The 16,986-nt window shown below is 36.5% G+C and overlaps 1 protein-coding gene across 1 annotated transcript; it reads left to right on the top strand.

Annotated features, from left to right (window-relative positions):
• The first annotated feature begins 3,255 nt into the window (after positions 1–3,255).
• LOC103054791 (vomeronasal type-2 receptor 26-like) lies at positions 3,256–15,019 on the top strand. Its single transcript, XM_088142493.1, has 5 exons — positions 3,256–3,624; positions 4,742–5,590; positions 6,598–6,825; positions 13,173–13,299; positions 14,115–15,019. Exons 1-5 carry the CDS (start codon positions 3,256–3,258, stop codon positions 15,017–15,019), a joined length of 2,478 nt encoding a protein of 825 aa, XP_087998619.1.
• The last annotated feature ends 1,967 nt before the right edge of the window (positions 15,020–16,986 follow it).

Raw genomic sequence — 16,986 nt, 5'->3', positions numbered from 1 at the left:
CCGGGGTGAGTGTACCTATTTATCTACTCACATAAGTTTTCGAGCTGCTGGGTTGGCAGGAGCTGGGGAGGAAGCAGGAGCTCGCTTTGCTGCGTGGAGCTGGGCTTGAACCGCTGAAGTGTCGACTGTTTCTGGCCAGCAACTTTCAGCATCATTAAGCCGCTGCGCCACCGCGTCCCCTTTTGGCCATAACAATTAGTAGTTGCTAACTGTTTTAGAATAATGTCTGTCTATAAAACAGTATGGGGCTACCACAGAAAGTCATAGTCGAGGATGACATTTCTAGCAAACCTAAAAAAAAAAAACAGTTATTTTAGGAGGAACCTCTCTTCAACGACCTTTAAAAATGAGTTATTTTTGAATACACATCCAAAGTGTCCTACCAGTGTTAAGCCTCCACATGTACAAACTTTGCTTTGAAATTTCGCCAACATCATTTTGGGAAATTCAAACTGAATTCTCATTATGTTATTAGTTTGCTAATATAGCAACATTTCTCTGGCTCTTACATTTCAACACTCACAACCTTGAAAGAACAATTAAGTCATAAACTGAAGACTTAGAACCATGCAACTTTTTTCCAGAATTGAAGAAATACCTTCATGGCCATCTGTTTGGTTCAAATCAAGAGATGGGAATGAATGTCAGAACCTAGCTGAAGAAGAAACCAAGTGTGTAATTTTTTGGTGACAGCTTTAAGAAACTCTTCCATTGTTGGCAGATATATGTAAGGAATGGCAGTGATCATGTGGGGAAGTAAACACAGGTAACTAAAGAGGTCATTTTGTTCATCTATCCCAACAGGGATTTTTCCCAGCCACAATATTTCACATTTTTCCAGGTAGTGATGGGGAAGATTATCAGGATAGGTCCATTTTCAAGTGCCACGAGCTCATATTTGGTGATTTGTGACCAGGTCTTCTCAGTCATTTCCCCCAGTTTATAGAATGGGGTATCAGAAGTCTTCAAAAGACCCAAAGAACCCTTCTTTTCACTCTTCTTAATAATATTTAATTTGTATAGATACTTTTTAATATTGATAATAATTAATGTTAATTTCATCTGTTTGCTTTTTTTTTTTTTAATGTGTTTATGTGGTGGAAATTTAAGTGTAAGCTGCCCTGAGACATTTAGGAGGCATTCTGCTCAGAAACCTAAAAATACATTTTCAGTTATTCTTAAGTGTCACCACTAGGTCCTATTCAGAACTTGTTTTTGATTACACCATAGTCTCATGGAGGCAAGGATTAAACAAACAAAAATATGTCCTCAATTTAAAAGAAGAGAAACTGGAACTCAGGGACTATGGAAATCTCAATTCATAGTTCCTGCTTTAAGATTCTGTTTGTATGAACACTGACAATATTTTGCAGTTTCACTCTTGGTAATGGGCAAGCACCTCATTAAGCCAAAGAAAACTTTTCCTAGGATTTTGCTGCAGCTGTGAAGGCAACTGCAAGGCAAAAAATGCACCTTGTTGCAAAAAAAAAAGAGGTGTGATAGGGTGCTATGTTTATGCCATCACATTCCCTGAAGCATTCCTTTTTGAGTAAAAAAATTAGAATTCAGAATGTAGCATAAATTTCTCCATCATTGCCACATGTCCTCACCTTCTCTGAAACATTTTTAATTATTATTTTTATTATTATTTTGCTAAATATTTTGGCCTGCCTTAAGGCTACTGCATGAATTCCTCCATCTTTGCCACATGTAACTTCACCTCATCTCAAAAACTTTCCCTTCATTATATGATGACTTATTGACTCATTCCACCTGTATTATTCCATTAAAAGCCTGGAAATTGAAATTTAAAGGTTGCAATTTGCTCTTCCCCTTATAATTACCCAAAAGACTATTATTAACTTTGCTGTTCTTCAAATCCCTGATTGATAAATTAATATTCTTGGAAGAATGAGGACAGAGTGTTGATGGACATTTTAAATATGTTAGAGTTTAGGGGCAGCTAAGATATTATCAGAATGATCTCTCAGTACCATTTCTATTCTAAGACTCAGAACAGAATGGAAGTTATGTGAGGTACAGACTGAGATTAAGTTCAAGCTAGCCCAATTTTGAGGACTCTTAAGCATTATATGGAAATGAGAGACTTTGTCAAACTGGGATTATTATTTATTATGATGATATTGATTCTTTTCCTGCTGCAATTGCCACATATAACTTGTAAAACTCAAATAAGGAAATGCAGAATCCAAGATCCTATCCCAATTGTTCACAAATATTTCCAACCAGGTGACCTAATCATTGGTGGCATTACTTCATTTGTCTTCATAACTACAGGTGTAGAAAGCTTTGAGGAGGTTCCCTATCACTCTCTTGTTGGTGAACCCCTGTAAGTTTTTGTTTTTGTTGTTATTATCTTATTAATTGATATAAAATTCTTTAATAAACTGATTCTATGAGTCATAATTAACCACAGTTAAGCAAATATAAAATTTCCCAGTAAAAATCTAAATGGCATGATACTTTTCAAATCACATACCTTTTCCTTCTACTTTCTAAAAGAAACCAACAGTCCAACTATGAGATTCTGTGTTCCTTATAAAAAAGGGATCCATTCAGTACTTCATGATTAACAGACTCTGTCAGTACAGAAATATCTACCCCATGCCCCCAAGGGTGCAGTGGGGATTACAGCATCAACTTCTAAAAGTGACTCTGTTAAAATGTCACATTGTATTTAACCATAAGAATAGTACTATTCAGTCAGGGATGCAGTATGATATACCACAGTGAATGAAATAAGAAACTTCTACACCTATGATGATGTGATGAAGCTTATTTGTGAGGAGAGGAGAAATGACTGCCCTCAGCATTATTTAAGTAGTAAAATCCTTGTTCTGCTTCTGTTAATTCTGTTAATTCTCCTATACTCAATAGCACTTTGTGTTGCTTTAAACATAATTTTTGTTGGATCTGGAACAGGGTATATGTACTCTTCTAGGAAAAGGGAAACTAAGCCATCTCTCTCTCTCTCTCTCTCTCTCTCTCTTCCCCCCCCCCCCTCTGCAATTTCTTTACAGTCACTTAAAATAAATAAAGCCTCTTGCCAAAGAAAAAGTGACTACCACTCAGCTCTAGTGCAATGTCTATTTTACATGCACATCATTCTGTTCAGTTTCATTTAATCAAAATTGCTTAAAAATAGCAAATGCCTTTAAGAAAAGCCAATGAAGATTCTATTGAAAACTAATCCCACAATATTTAAAGTGAATGACAATCAATTAATCAGTTAACATGATTTTGATGGAGCTTAGTTTCACTGCTTTTGTTAGTTGCAGAATTCCATTTGATACAACATCTAATTCTCGTTGCAGAGTCCTGATTAAGTATTACCAGCATATTTTGACTCTGATATTTGCTGTGAAGAAGATCAATGAAGACCCTCAGCTCTTATCTAACATCTCCTTGGGCTTCAGAATCTATGACACTTATGGTGGGGAGTACACATATCATGCCACAATGGAACTTTTCTCCAGTCAGAACAGATTCATTCCCAACTACAAGTGTGGCATTCTGAACAAACTCATATCGGTTGTTGGGGCTCTTGATCCTCGAATCTCTTTTGATATGGTAGATATTTTAAGCACTTATAAAGCTCCACAGGTAAGATATATTAATAAATTGTCCAAATTTGTCTTTTCAGCTGTATGTGATTGCAAGACAATATATATTTATTATACATTTCTCTATGAAGCATATTGAATAAAACATTCATTCAGGAGCTCATACATAGTGCTCTATACTCATATACTCCCTTACAACTACCGTATGAAAGAGAGAGACTGAACTAAAGGTACCCATGGTTGAGGAATACAACATGAAGCACCTAAAGAGTATCAGTTTTTTAAAGCTTGAAATCATGGAATAGACAGTTTAGATCTTTAAGAGTTGTAAGAAGACAGTTGGAAAAGATTAACAATGTTTAAAATGTACAGTAAAGTAGTTAATAGAGGTAGCTTCCCAACATGTATATCAATTTTTCTATATAATCTCATAAAACCTATTGAGTTTCTTTTCCAGTTGCTTCTTGTTTTTTTAAATATATATTGATTTAATTACTTGTTATTATATTTTAGTTTTTTACCTTTCATACTGTACCCAGGCCAGAGTCCTTTGGGACAGACATAGGGTAAAAATACTGTAAGTAATTAAGTAAACACATAAATAGATACATACATAGATATATGAGAAGCCAAGGCTATGTCTTAAATCACAGGGACTTTATAGAAGCAGGTTCATAATGACAATCCTGAACCAAGAATGTACATTGTTATTTGATATTTCATCCTGGTATATGACATTAAAGACTTGAGGCATTATTGCAGGAAATGTTCAGTTGTGAAAACAAAATTCTTTCATAAAGTGAGAAGATATATAGACTCTATGTTCTCTGTAGAGTGTATTTAAAAAGCAATTTACAAATTCTACCATGTCTTACAATATATTAGAAACAACTTTCAGAGAAACATTATTTCCATTCTAGAAGAAATGGAAAAACTGTCCAATTTAAGTGGAAAAGCAGTGGAAATTCATGGAATCATGGAATTGTGGAGTTAACAGGAAACATAAGGATTATCTAGTCCATTCCTAATTTCATGAATATTTTGTGTGCATAAATAATTTGAAAGCATTTACTATGAGAAAGTGTATGCACATATTAGATTGTCAATGATTCTCTTTCTTTCTTTTCCATGTTCATATACAATTTTTATTTGTATAGTTCCTAACTGGCCCTCCTCCAAGTATGAATGACAAAACTGAAATTGCCTTCTACTACCACATGGTTCCAGGTGAAGACTTCCATTTTAAGGGGATTCTTCAACTACTTTTGCACTTCAAGTGGACTTGGGTTGGGATACTTGTGAAAGGACATGGTGGAGCAAAATTTGAGCAACTAATCTTTTCAATGTTTTCTCTCCATGGAATCTGTATTGCCTTCTTAGAACAGCTCAGGCCATTTTATATCAACACTATTTTTGATGACTTCAAATGGCTTGTGGAAACTTTTCATCTTTTCATTAACAGCAAAGCCAATGCTGTCATAATCAATGATAACTATGTTTTGCATTTGAGATGGTTGTTACATCTACCTGAAATGGAAATCGTTTCTATAAAGCCAAAAGGTAAGGTGTGGATTGTAGCTTCCCATATGGGTCTTGCATCATTCTTTTATCAGAAGAGCTGGGATATCCAAGCCCTCCATGGTGCTCTGACCTTTGCAGCTTCCTCCAATGGAGTTGCAGGATTCCAACATTTTCTTCAGAAAAGAAACCATTTCTCATCAAAAGAAGATGGTTTCATCAAAGATGTGTGGGAGCAAGCATTTGACTGTCTATTTCCAAATCCATCTGTGAATGAGGAAACAGAAGATGTCTGTACAGGGAAAGAGAAACTGGAGAGCCTTCCTGGGGCTTTTTGTGAAATGAGGATGACCAGTCATAGTTACAGTGTATACAATGCAGTGTATGCTGTGGCACATGCTTTACATGCTATGCAGTTGGGCCAACAGCAACATAAAGAAAAGTTCAATAGAAAGAAATGGAATCTTCAGGATGCAGAGCCATGGCAGGTAATTTTCTGAATAGTGTAATGGTGTGTGGGAATGACCTTGAGAGACAGGACAATGAGATGCAGCCAAGGGAACGGTCAGACAAAAGGCAGCTTAGCCTGCAGCAGGAATGAGAGAGGGGCAAGAGGCTCAGAAGAGACCCTCTCTAGTTTCTTGGACTGTAAAGGACATGGGGGGAAGATGTACTGTCAGACTTGCAAGATTCTATTACACTAATCTTAGAATAAAGTAGAATTAGTTTATCTGGTTGTGTTTCCTGTCTGGTCTACCTTGTAAGGCTGACATCAATCCTGCAAGTGAGTAAAGTGATTTTGTGAAAGACAGAATGGTAAATCATCCTGAGCAACTGAGGAAAAGCTTAGAAAGAGAAAGAAGAAAACTGGTTAATTGTGTGAGAAAAGCTTCAATCTATGGATAAGCTGGAAAGACCAGACATCACCCTGGACTTTCAAGATGAAAATGCTTCTGGAGTCACAAAGGACTGCCTTTAAGCTAGGCAAAGAAATGTCCATGAACTCAGGGCAGCATCAAGTAAGTATGCATACTATAAATGAGAAACCAGCCAGAAAGATATGCCTGGAGGTGCATGAGTCAATATTTAGTTATCTATGGAATGGGTATCAAACCAAGGATATTTGGGAAAAAGGGCCATGAATACAGGGAATTTTTTTATTATTATTTCTTGCCAAAAATAGTGAAAACATTATGTGTTAAATAAATCTTTTTTGCCTTTTTATGTTTTTGAGTTTTAAAAGCTTTTAGATGTATGGCTTTATTGGGTTAGGTTTTTTTTTTTTTTAATATCATTATAGTGAGTAGTCCGCTGTATAATTATTTTGATCAAGGATGACAGATAATCAAATTAAAGGTTAAAGTACCTGGAGGAACACCATCACATTGCAATCAGGACACAGCTGCACACATGTAAATTGCTTTAAAATAAAGGATTCATATGATATCAGCTGGTTCTATATGTTAACCGTAGTCCCTTTTCTTTCTATATTCAGCTTCACTTCTTTTTGAAAAGAATCACATTTAACAACAATGTCGGGGATGAAATTTCTTTTGACCAAAATGGAGAACTGGTTATAGGACTGGATATTGAGAACTGGGTCACATTCCCAAACCAATCCTTCTATCGAGTGAAAGTTGGGAAGCTGGATCCCTGGGCTGGTGAAGACAAAATGTTCACCATTCATGAGGAAGCCATCACCTGGCCCAGCACTTTCAACCAAGTAGGTTCTGAATGTAGCTGATTTTGCTTCAATGACTAGGATGATATTTAAATGATAGCTCTATATCATTTAACACAAAAAGAATACAAAAGATTCTTTTTGTGTTAAATGATATAAATTTCTTAAATGAACTGAAATTCTTTCAGTTGATGTTCATCAATCTAGAAGTGGGAACAGTTATAAGCAATGTAAATTCAAAATTTCGGAAAAGCAGAAACGTTTAATTCATTTCAAAAAAATATTATTGGGGTTCCAAGCATGTGTTGCAGTAAAGCTTAAAAAGTAAATGGAGATATATAGAACAGTTTTACACATACATTATTGTAACAGATAGTGTAATTTTATATACATCTCCTTTATTCTTAATCCTATTACATTTGATTGAAGTCATGCCACATACAGGAAATCTGCATCCGATAGCAAATTAATTGTTAAATGTTTATTCACTCAGTTTATTTTACTTCTTAGATTATACGTATAGGCTGCAGTGCAAAAAGAACTGGATGTGAGGCTTTGTTTCTGAAGTTGGGACTGTATTATCTTGTGTGCATTTCTTTATTATTCAGACTGGTGCTTAATGGCTGCGTGTATAATTGTATGACATTGCTAAGAGAAAGAGTAGGAATACTGTGCATCTAGGAATGTGTGTACATGTTGGGGTCCTACATATTAGTCCAACATACCTGGATACTCCATAAAGAATCCTTCTGGGACCAATACAGATGTCAAAACAATAGGTTGCTTTAGAGGTTTAAAGGTACCATTTTTATTTTATTTTGTTTTATTGTTTTATTATTATTTTATGTATTTATTATTATTATTATTATTATTGCCCAAACTGGGCAATTGTTGAATTGCAGATCCAATTTTCCAACCCGATGTCTATATTTTTGTCTCTTTATTTTTTTAAAATACATAGCACAATGAGTTAATTTTATTATACAATAGAACTTTCAAATATACTAAATATGTTAATAAAGAATGGTATAGAATAATACAATGCACAGTGACTGTTTTTAAACTAATACATATCTGATATAGATTACTATGCATATTAAGAAGAGTATATAGATTGGGACCACCTTGTGAAGATTCAATAAAGCTATACCAGTCATAAATTCATCTTCAGCTATACCAAACTTTTACCTTTTTGTTTTTGTTAGCATCTCCATTAGGGTTATTTGCCAAAACTGTTGAATCCAACTGACATTGAAAGATTATTCCCTGTACCCACTAATACAAAAGATCACCAATTCTTTATGCACTAATTTTCATTTGCTTCCTGAAAGGCTGATAATATTGTGAACCCAGAGTCTAGCATCAACTCTTCATTTCTGCAATGAAACCTTTAAATTTATGTACAAGATCCAGACATACATAAATATATCCCATATTACATTATTACCAATACAAGTAGTCCTCGACTTACAACTGTTCATTCAGTGACTGTTTGAAGTTACGACAGTGCTGAAAAAATGGACTTACGACTGGTTCCTGAAATTACAGCTGTTGCAGCACCCTCATGGTCATGTGATCAAAATTCAGGCTCTTGGCATCCTGCCTGCACTTATGACTGCAGGAGTGCTTCAACTCCCCCTACCAGCCTATCTCATCTCCCATCTCTGCCCTTCTGGCCACCCTGCACTCTGCTTTGCAGGGCAGCAAGTTACCCCAGAACCACATGACTCTGGGGTTGCTTGCCATGCTGCAGCTTAGGGGCTTCTTGGCACCCAGTGGCTCTGGGGCTGCAAGAAGCCCCTGAGCCATAGTGCAGGGTGAAGCCACAGCTGCCCCTGGAAACCTCAGTTGCCCCAGCTTACTCCAGCAGGTGCCAGAAAGCATTCATTCACACAGCTGCCTTCTCTCCCAATTCCTTGTACCGACCTTTCACTTTTTGTGCCCAGCTGCCAAAGCAGAAGCACCTTGCTGCTTTTGCTTTCTCCTTTTTGGACCCAGCTTCTCCAGCAAACATTTCCTACACGTGGCTCCCTGAGCCTTCGGAAAGCTGCGCTGTCTTCAGAAAACCTTAGGAAAGAAAGCACAGTTTTTGAAAGGCTGTGCTGTCTTTGGAAAGCCTTCAGAAAGACAGCCCAGCTTTCCAAAGGCAGTGTAGCTTTCTGAAGTCTTTTTGATTGGGTGAAACCATTTCCAATCTTCCCCATTGGCTGGCATTATTATTTGTGCCATGCTGCTGGGCCAGGCTGGGGAGCCATGTGTTGGAAAGATTTGCCAGAGAAGCTGGGTTCAAAAAGGAGACAGCAAAGGCAGTGAGGCACTTCTGCTTTGGCTACAGCAGCTGGGTACAAAAGGTGAAAGTTTGGTGTGGGGAACTGGGAGAAAAGGCAGCTGGGCAAATGAATGCTTGCTGGGGCTTCCTGGATGCTGTGGCTTGCTGGAGCTTGTTGGGGCAGGCTGGGGTGGTTGAGGCTTCCAGGGGTGGCTGTGGCTTCACACTACAGCTCAGGGGCTTCTTACAGTCCCAGAGTCACTGGGCTGCAAGAAGCCCCAAACCTGTTTGCCACTCTGCAAGGCAGGGTGCAGGGTGGCCAAAAGGGCGGAGATGGGGAAGAGATAGGTGGGTGGGGGGAGTTGGAGGAAGTCCCTTACTTTACTGAGGCTTGGGGCTGGGAGGGACCAAATCTGGAATGGCTTGGGCTGGGGTAGGTCCTTGGCTAGCGACCAGTAAAATTTACTTAACAATGGCAAGGGGGGTTGCCAGAATTGCTGTCACTAAGTGATGTGGTCACGGGATGTCTCACTTTGTGACTGCATCACTTAGCGACAGAAATTTCAGTCCCAATTATGGTCGTAAGTCAACTATCTGTACTTTTGACTTGTTCCTGCTATTATTAAACTCAACCCACTAGCTGTTAACTACCATTTATGTAGCTATTTCAATAAACTTTCTGTAATTGTAGCTGATACTTTAAAGATATTTTTTTTCAGCAGTCCAAAAATTACTGTAGATATCAAGATTTAAATTAACTTTCCAAATTATTTTAAAATAATTTAGAGTACCTGCTGATGCAAAATCATGTATTAGAGTTTCTGTGCCCAGACCTACACTTTTCTGTCTTTATCACTGATTCTTGGACAAATACTTTCATTATAAAATGTAAGGTTTTCTGCTTAGACGGGCCTGCAATCTGCAGAAAACAATCTGTAAAGAACACACATACTGTACAGATTTCAATGAAAGATGAAGTCCTCATAGCAGGAAAGGTGGCCCATAAAGTAAAGAAAACCACAATGCTCTGTATTAGAAGAATGTATTGTATTTTTCCTTTCTACTTTAAATGTACAGATGAGAAAACACGAGTACGCAGCAAATATGAATACAGTGGTACCTCTAGTTACAAACGCCCCTCCTTACGAATTTTTCAAGATACGACCAGCTCCGGCCCCAAAAATTTACCTCTACCTGCGAACTCTGCCTCTACTTACGAAGCGGATCCACAGCCATTTTCCCTGCTGCCACGCAGTCACGGCTTCCTGTGGGCGAGATCGCGGTAGCAAGGAGATGTTCGGTGAGACTTGTGGTGTGTTTTGTGGCGTTTGGAAGGTTTTTGTGGCGTTTGGAAGGTTTTTGAGGTTTAAAAATAAAATGCATATGTTTCAGAACTGTTTAGCTGTATTTACATTGAACCTTATGGGGAAATTTGCCTCGTGGTGTGACCAAATTTGGAGGGCGGAACGGATTAACCGTATTTACATTGAACCTTATGGGAAAATTTACCTTGACTTGAGACCAACTCGAGTTGCAACCAGAGTCACGGAACGGATTAAGTTCGTAACTAGAGGTACCACTGTATTGTATAAATCATGAATGTGCCTCTAGGACAAGACATCTGGGCACCAGCACAATCTGAAAGGTGGTTTCCCAAGAATGGAGTTGACCTGTGATGACAGGCAGGCAACTCGACCTATTAAAGGTTTTGAAGGGGAACTCACTTCATTATTGTGCACTATATAAAATAGCTGCACACACTGGCTGCTTTTTGACTTAGCTGAAAACAGCTGTGAATACAAAAAAAAGAAAGAAAGTCCATGCCTAAACATGTAAGACATATCTGTCTATCTATCTTAAATGCACAATCCTATTTCCAAGTGGTGCATGTGAAGGCATAGCATTGTGTGCTTTTATAGTTTTTTATTTGTAATTGTTTTTAGGCATTTATTCTTTTAAATTGTTGCATGCTGCCCAGAGTCACTTTGAATGAGATAGGTGGCTATATAAATATGATCAATAAGTAAAAAATAAATAAATATGATTCTACGATTAATTTTATTTTTTCTCCAGATAACGGGTGAAGTCTGAAAGCAGATTTCTAATTCTATACTGTCCCTTTTATATTCCAAGTTTTAAATAAATTAATTTATTTTTATTGAACAAACAATGAAACAAAGAAGGTTGTGGGGGTGAAGGTCCTGAAATCAATTTACTTTGCCATCTCTTCTGAACGACAAATATGTGAAAATAAAATTGATATTTTACCTCTTTTTTGTTTTTGCTTGTTTGTTTGTTTTGAACAACTAGGACATGGTAATGCTGTATTATCATCTATATTTGGACCATTAATTTTAATCTCAAGCCAATTTGGAAAGGTTCTTAGGTTTTAATGATAATCATATCAGTCAACTGTATGGCATCATAGTCCCACTGTAAATTGGAAATAATTTTTCCTGTTAGTCTGCTTTGCTACACATAATTCAAGCTTTTGTTCATGCCCTAAGTTTATAATGGTATCTTCTGCTCTTTCTGAAAGAATTACTTTCAAATCAGGCAGAGGCAGGTTTTAAAAATAAAAACTCAGAGATGAGTATGGCTTATGGTCTAATGAAATTCAGAAAGTCATTGAAAACTTGGCTATTCTTGCAAGCCTGAGACAGAATGATGGTTGAGCCCCTGCATTTTGCTTTATTGTAATTCAGAGACTGTCTTTCAGGTGCTTGTGATCTGTCTTGTCATTGTTTCTACTCTTTTTGAGCTAAGCAACCCAGAGTCATCTGGGACTGGGTGGCCTCGAAAATGAATGACTGATTGAATGGATGAATGAATGAATGAATGAATAAAGAAATATATAAATCATGATAAACTGGACATTTTAACTGCAGCTATTTTCCCCAGCCAGGATAGATTTTCTATAAATTAAATTAATTAAATCTATTTGTACATGTTTTTCTATATTTTGAGCCATTAATTAGGTCTACATGTAGGCCTGTCAAACTGCAAGAGTTCTCAATGGATTAATTAATTTTGGCAGGCAAATTAAATGTTGTATGAATTATTAAACTGTATGCCTTTAATTGCAGGAGGTTCCATGATTTCCTTAGCTAAGTGTCTATAGCAAAAACAACAACAAAAAAAGCAACTTGGAAAGAAGATACCTTTGTTTTGTTCCACATTCAATGTTAATTAAGAGAGAATATCTACTACTTAATCCTAAAGGCCCTTTTTGTAACCTAAGTTATAATTTGCAAAAAATTACCTCCAAAATTCATAAGCTTTCATAAAGAAAATAGGTTAGATATATTAAGTTTATTAAAGGCTTTTTGCAATCTCTAACAAAATAATTTAAAGGCTTTTAAAAAGATGTTTACTCTAGTGAAATGAATTAATGAGTTTCTGTAATGGTTCTGTTATATATTTACTTCTAATGAAAACTGTTTGATCTTCATTAATATATTCAGGAGCTAATTTTGCCAATCTATTTGCTAAAACATTTGCAAAGTTTTGCAGTCCTGATTAATTAGAGAAATGGATCCATAGAAGTCCATTACTTCTGCATTTTTATCTGATTTGACTAACAATGTATTTGTGTTTCTTTCCATGATATTGATAGCTTTCCATCACTCAAGGTATTAAAAAGTGAAAGAAAATATTGAATTAAAATATCACTAAATGTTTTATAAATTCTTTGGAAATTTAATTTTACCTGGATATTTACTAAATTTTACTTGCCTTACTTTCCTTGACAATAATTAAGGAATTAGAAAAATATTTTCAGTATTGAATAATAAATTACTAGTTAGAAGTTATTTAAATATTTAAAAATATTTAAATAAGTTAAATTTATATTTTTAATATTATATAATTTCTAATTTTAAATTCATCAATGGAGCTAAATATGAATTTGTTTATGTTTGAAGGAGATAGATATATAAATATAAAACCTTAAAACATTAACCTATTTTATAATTATTATTATGAATTTATCTGCCATTCTGAGATTTAAAAGATAGAATTCTTCACTTGCCAAATATCAATCAACTGTGATTTTTTAACATTCTTTCCAAATATATGATTGCATGCTAACATTTTCCTTCTTATTTAATTTATTGGGCAGACACAGCCTATTTCAGTGTGTACTGAAAGTTGCCTCCCTGGTTATTTCAGGAGAAAGCAGGAGGGGAAGCAATTTTGCTGCTATGATTGCCTTCCATGTCCTAAAGAGAAAATGTCAAGCCAGAAGGGTAAGAGGCATTGTGAACCAAGTTGACTGATGGTTCTGCAGGATCCACCAAACAGATCTATGATCACATCAGTACGGAACCTTTGTTACTTGACAGATTTGCTTTATCCACAAAGGAGGCACCCCTTCCCATTTAGACCAAAACATATGGGTTTAAAACCTACAGACATCACAGGAATAGGAAACCTCCCTTAATCCTCCCTTTCTTCCTCATAAGAACTTCATCCATGCCAGATCAATATGACGTCATAAAGAACTCATCACCCTAGGGCAAATTTACTTGTTAACTAAAGCATTTTGTATATCATATTCCATTACAAAAATATTGATATGGTTTACAAAAAAAAGTCACGCATTTAACAGAACTGATCAAAATAACATTAAAGCGTTTCACTTCTCTTACACTGGAATCACCTTCTGTTTCCTTTACTTTAACCATGTATCACTCTATTACAAAACCTGGAGGTAGTTCAGATCTCTCCAGATATTACTACTACTACTACTACTACTACTATTACTACTACTACTACTCAGAGATGAAGGGACATGGATGATGTCAGGAAAAAAATACTAATTTCCTCCCTTTTATTAAACAAAACTTGTATTTCTGGATATGAACCATCATTCTATTTTATTCTGCAGGAACTTACAAAATGAAATAAATTAAGCAGACTTGAACTGACATCAATATAATATCTGTCTAGAAGATCTTCTGGCAGAATGTGTTAGTATCAATCATGCTTCCATGAAAAGGTGCACCAAATAGCTGCGTAACAGTAATAGAATAAACATACAATAAATGTATTTACATTCCAGACATGGATGACTGCTCTAAATGTCCAGAAGATCAATATCCAAGCAAAGACCAAGATTCATGTATTCCCAAGAAAAAATCTTTCTTGTCCTATGAAGAACCAATGGGAATAACTTTAGTCACTCTGGTGTTTTCCTTTTCTTTATGCACAATTGTGGTCCTGGCGACATTTTTGAAGTATCACCATACTCCAGTCATCAAGGCCAATAACCGAAATCTCACCTATGTTCTACTTATCTCTCTCCTCCTCTGCTTCCTTTGCTCACTGCAGTTCCTTGTTGCACCCAGCACTATAATATGTCTTCTCCGACAAATAAGTTTTGGCATCATCTTCTCCGTGGCTGTGTCTTCTGTGCTGGCAAAAACCATCACGGTGGTTCTGGCTTTCATGGCCACCAAGCCAGGATCCAGGATGAGGAAATGGGTGGGAAGACGACTGGCCATCTACATTGTTCTTTCTTGTTCTCTGATTCAAACAGGCATCTGCATGGTGTGGTTGTTCACATTTCCCCCTTTCCCTGATGTTGACACCCATTCAGAAACTGAGGAAATCATCCTGCAGTGCAATGAAGGCTCAGCTACCATGTTCTACTGTGTTCTGGGCTACATGGGCTTTCTGGCAGCTGCCAGTTTCACAGTAGCTTTTTTCTCCAGGAAGCTCCCCAGCAGTTTCAACGAAGCCAAATGTCTCACGTTTAGCATGCTGATCTTCTGCAGTGTGTGGCTCTCCTTTGTTCCATCGTACCTGAGCACCAAAGGCAAATACATGGTGGCTGTGGAGGTTTTCTCCGTTTTGGCTTCTAGTGCTGGGCTGCTGGGCTGCATATATTTCCCCAAATGTTACATAATCCTTGTTAGCCCAGAGCTAAACAGCAAAGAACATCTCATTAAGCGGAAAAAATATTAAGGCTTGACCTAAACCTATTTTTTATTAATACTCTCTTTTAGTCTACCTTCTTTGGAATCTCCAGTGTTTTAATCACTGACTTTGAGGAATCAGAATTTTTTAGGAGTGTTTTCGATATAGGAGCAAACCCTGGTGAAATTAGTCATCATTCAGTTAAAATTGAAAATCTGAGATATGATGAAGGCATGGGCGTATTGAAGGTTGCAACTTAAATACACCCATGCCTTGAGAAAACCTTGAATGGATTCAATTGCTTAAAGAATCAAGATTCAATCTGAAAAAAAGAAAGTTTGTTTATAATGTATAATGGGGAGGTCTGCTTTTGGTAGGTGTTCGCCTGAGCTAAACAACAGAGAACAATTAAGAAAGAGAAAATATCAATAGTATACACACAAATGCCCCCAACTCCATTTTTTCTGTTACATAGTATTCTTCTTTTAAATTTCAGTTGTCGTCATTCTTTATATTTATACCTTGTGAATTCTTATCTGATGTATGTATTGAACAGAAAATTCTTGAAAGCATTGTAGATTATAATAAGTGTAGTAAGTCTCCATCAATCAGTCACCATTCATTTTGTTTTGAAGAAGCAGTGATTTAAGTTTGCAGTGTGAGTTTCGAAGGCAAACCAATTTGACTCAAGTTGCCTATAAATCTGAGATTCAATTTTTTTAAAAAAGTGGAAGTATCAAAATGCCTCAAATCCTTTGCATTTTGGTACCATGAAAAGAGCAATGACTATAAACCCTTTAGAGGACATGATCTGTGCTAGGCTTTTGAATGAGAGCTTAAAAGGTTCCAATGAGAAACATATTTTGAAAAATCCCTCGTCTGTGTGTTTTGAGTGCCAATAGTAAAGACAAAAGATACAGAGCCTTCTGCAAACTGACCAGAAGAAGCTTGAGTTGTTTCTGAACTAAAGCAGTGAGTGTCCAAAATTTGAAACATGGCAATAAAAGTTTTAAAGTAAGCTCTTAGCTTTTAACTTGCTTTTCTGACATACTTGATTTTAGGGCTCAGGTGTGATCAGGCTTTGAAGGAAAAGGAAGAGGAATGTCAACTTGGTTTTCTATGTTTGTAGAGACATAGAAATAATGAACATATATTATAGATATTTATAGACCTACACTTACAAATGAATATATAATAGTAATAACAACAACAATAGACCTTTCTTCTCTTCATTTCTAGCAAGTTTCCTTTTATTTTCCTTTGTAGTTACCGTATGTTTCCGACTATAAGACGATACTTTTTTCTAAAATCCTTACCCTAAAAACTGAAGGGCATCTTATTCAAGGAAGTCAGCCGAGAATCGTGCAGTTGCAAAACTGCCCATACTTTGTTTCTGCAGAGAGGCTTCCTCCTATTGCTAGCCTCCAATCATGAGTGAAATAGCTTGTCTCCCAAACAGACTGCCTCCAATCACGAGCCTGATGTAACTGACATCAGCTGATGCTGAACAAACCAAGTAGAGGAAGGCTGTTTGAAGAGACAAGCTATCTGCAGTTTCACTCGTGCTTGAATGTAATCAGTTATGCAAAAGAGCCTGGAAATAGAGCTGCAGAGAGATGGTTTGGACGTCCTCCCACCGAGTGTATCAGGTAAATGTCAACTAATTACTAAATAAAAATGTTGTCTGCACTATCTTTAAAATATTGATTTTTTAATTTTGGGTTGGAAAAGTGGGGGTCGTCTTGTACATGGGGGCATCTTATTGTCGGAAAAATACGGTATATTTCTGTCACTTTGCTTATTTCACGATGACATGCCTCTCATGACTAATTGATAAGACAGAATAGTTTAATGTGTAAAGATGACAAGAACAATATTCATTAGTCCAAAAGGAATATAACTTTTAAAGCTTAAGTTTCACCAATGCACAACCTTCCTTCCTTCCTTCCTTCCTTCCTTCCTTCCTTCCTTCCTTCCTTCCTTCCTTCCTTCCTTCCTTCCTTCCTTCCTTCCTT

This window comes from Python bivittatus, unplaced genomic scaffold (assembly GCF_059951505.1).
Source record: "Python bivittatus isolate LINGU-HERP-01145 unplaced genomic scaffold, Pbiv_v1 ctg000440_np1212, whole genome shotgun sequence".
NCBI lineage: Eukaryota > Metazoa > Chordata > Lepidosauria > Squamata > Pythonidae > Python > Python bivittatus.
This window is presented reverse-complemented; position numbering and strand designations above follow the sequence as displayed.

Coding starts and splice junctions, on each gene's coding strand:
- LOC103054791 (XM_088142493.1), top strand. CDS start 3,256: ATGATTTTGATGGAGCTTAGTTTCACTGCTTTTGTTAGTTGCAGAATT. Junction 5,591..6,597: donor AGGATGCAGAGCCATGGCAG/GTAATTTTCTGA, acceptor TTCTATATTCAG/CTTCACTTCTTTTTGAAAAG. Junction 13,300..14,114: donor GAAAATGTCAAGCCAGAAGG/GTAAGAGGCATT, acceptor TTTACATTCCAG/ACATGGATGACTGCTCTAAA.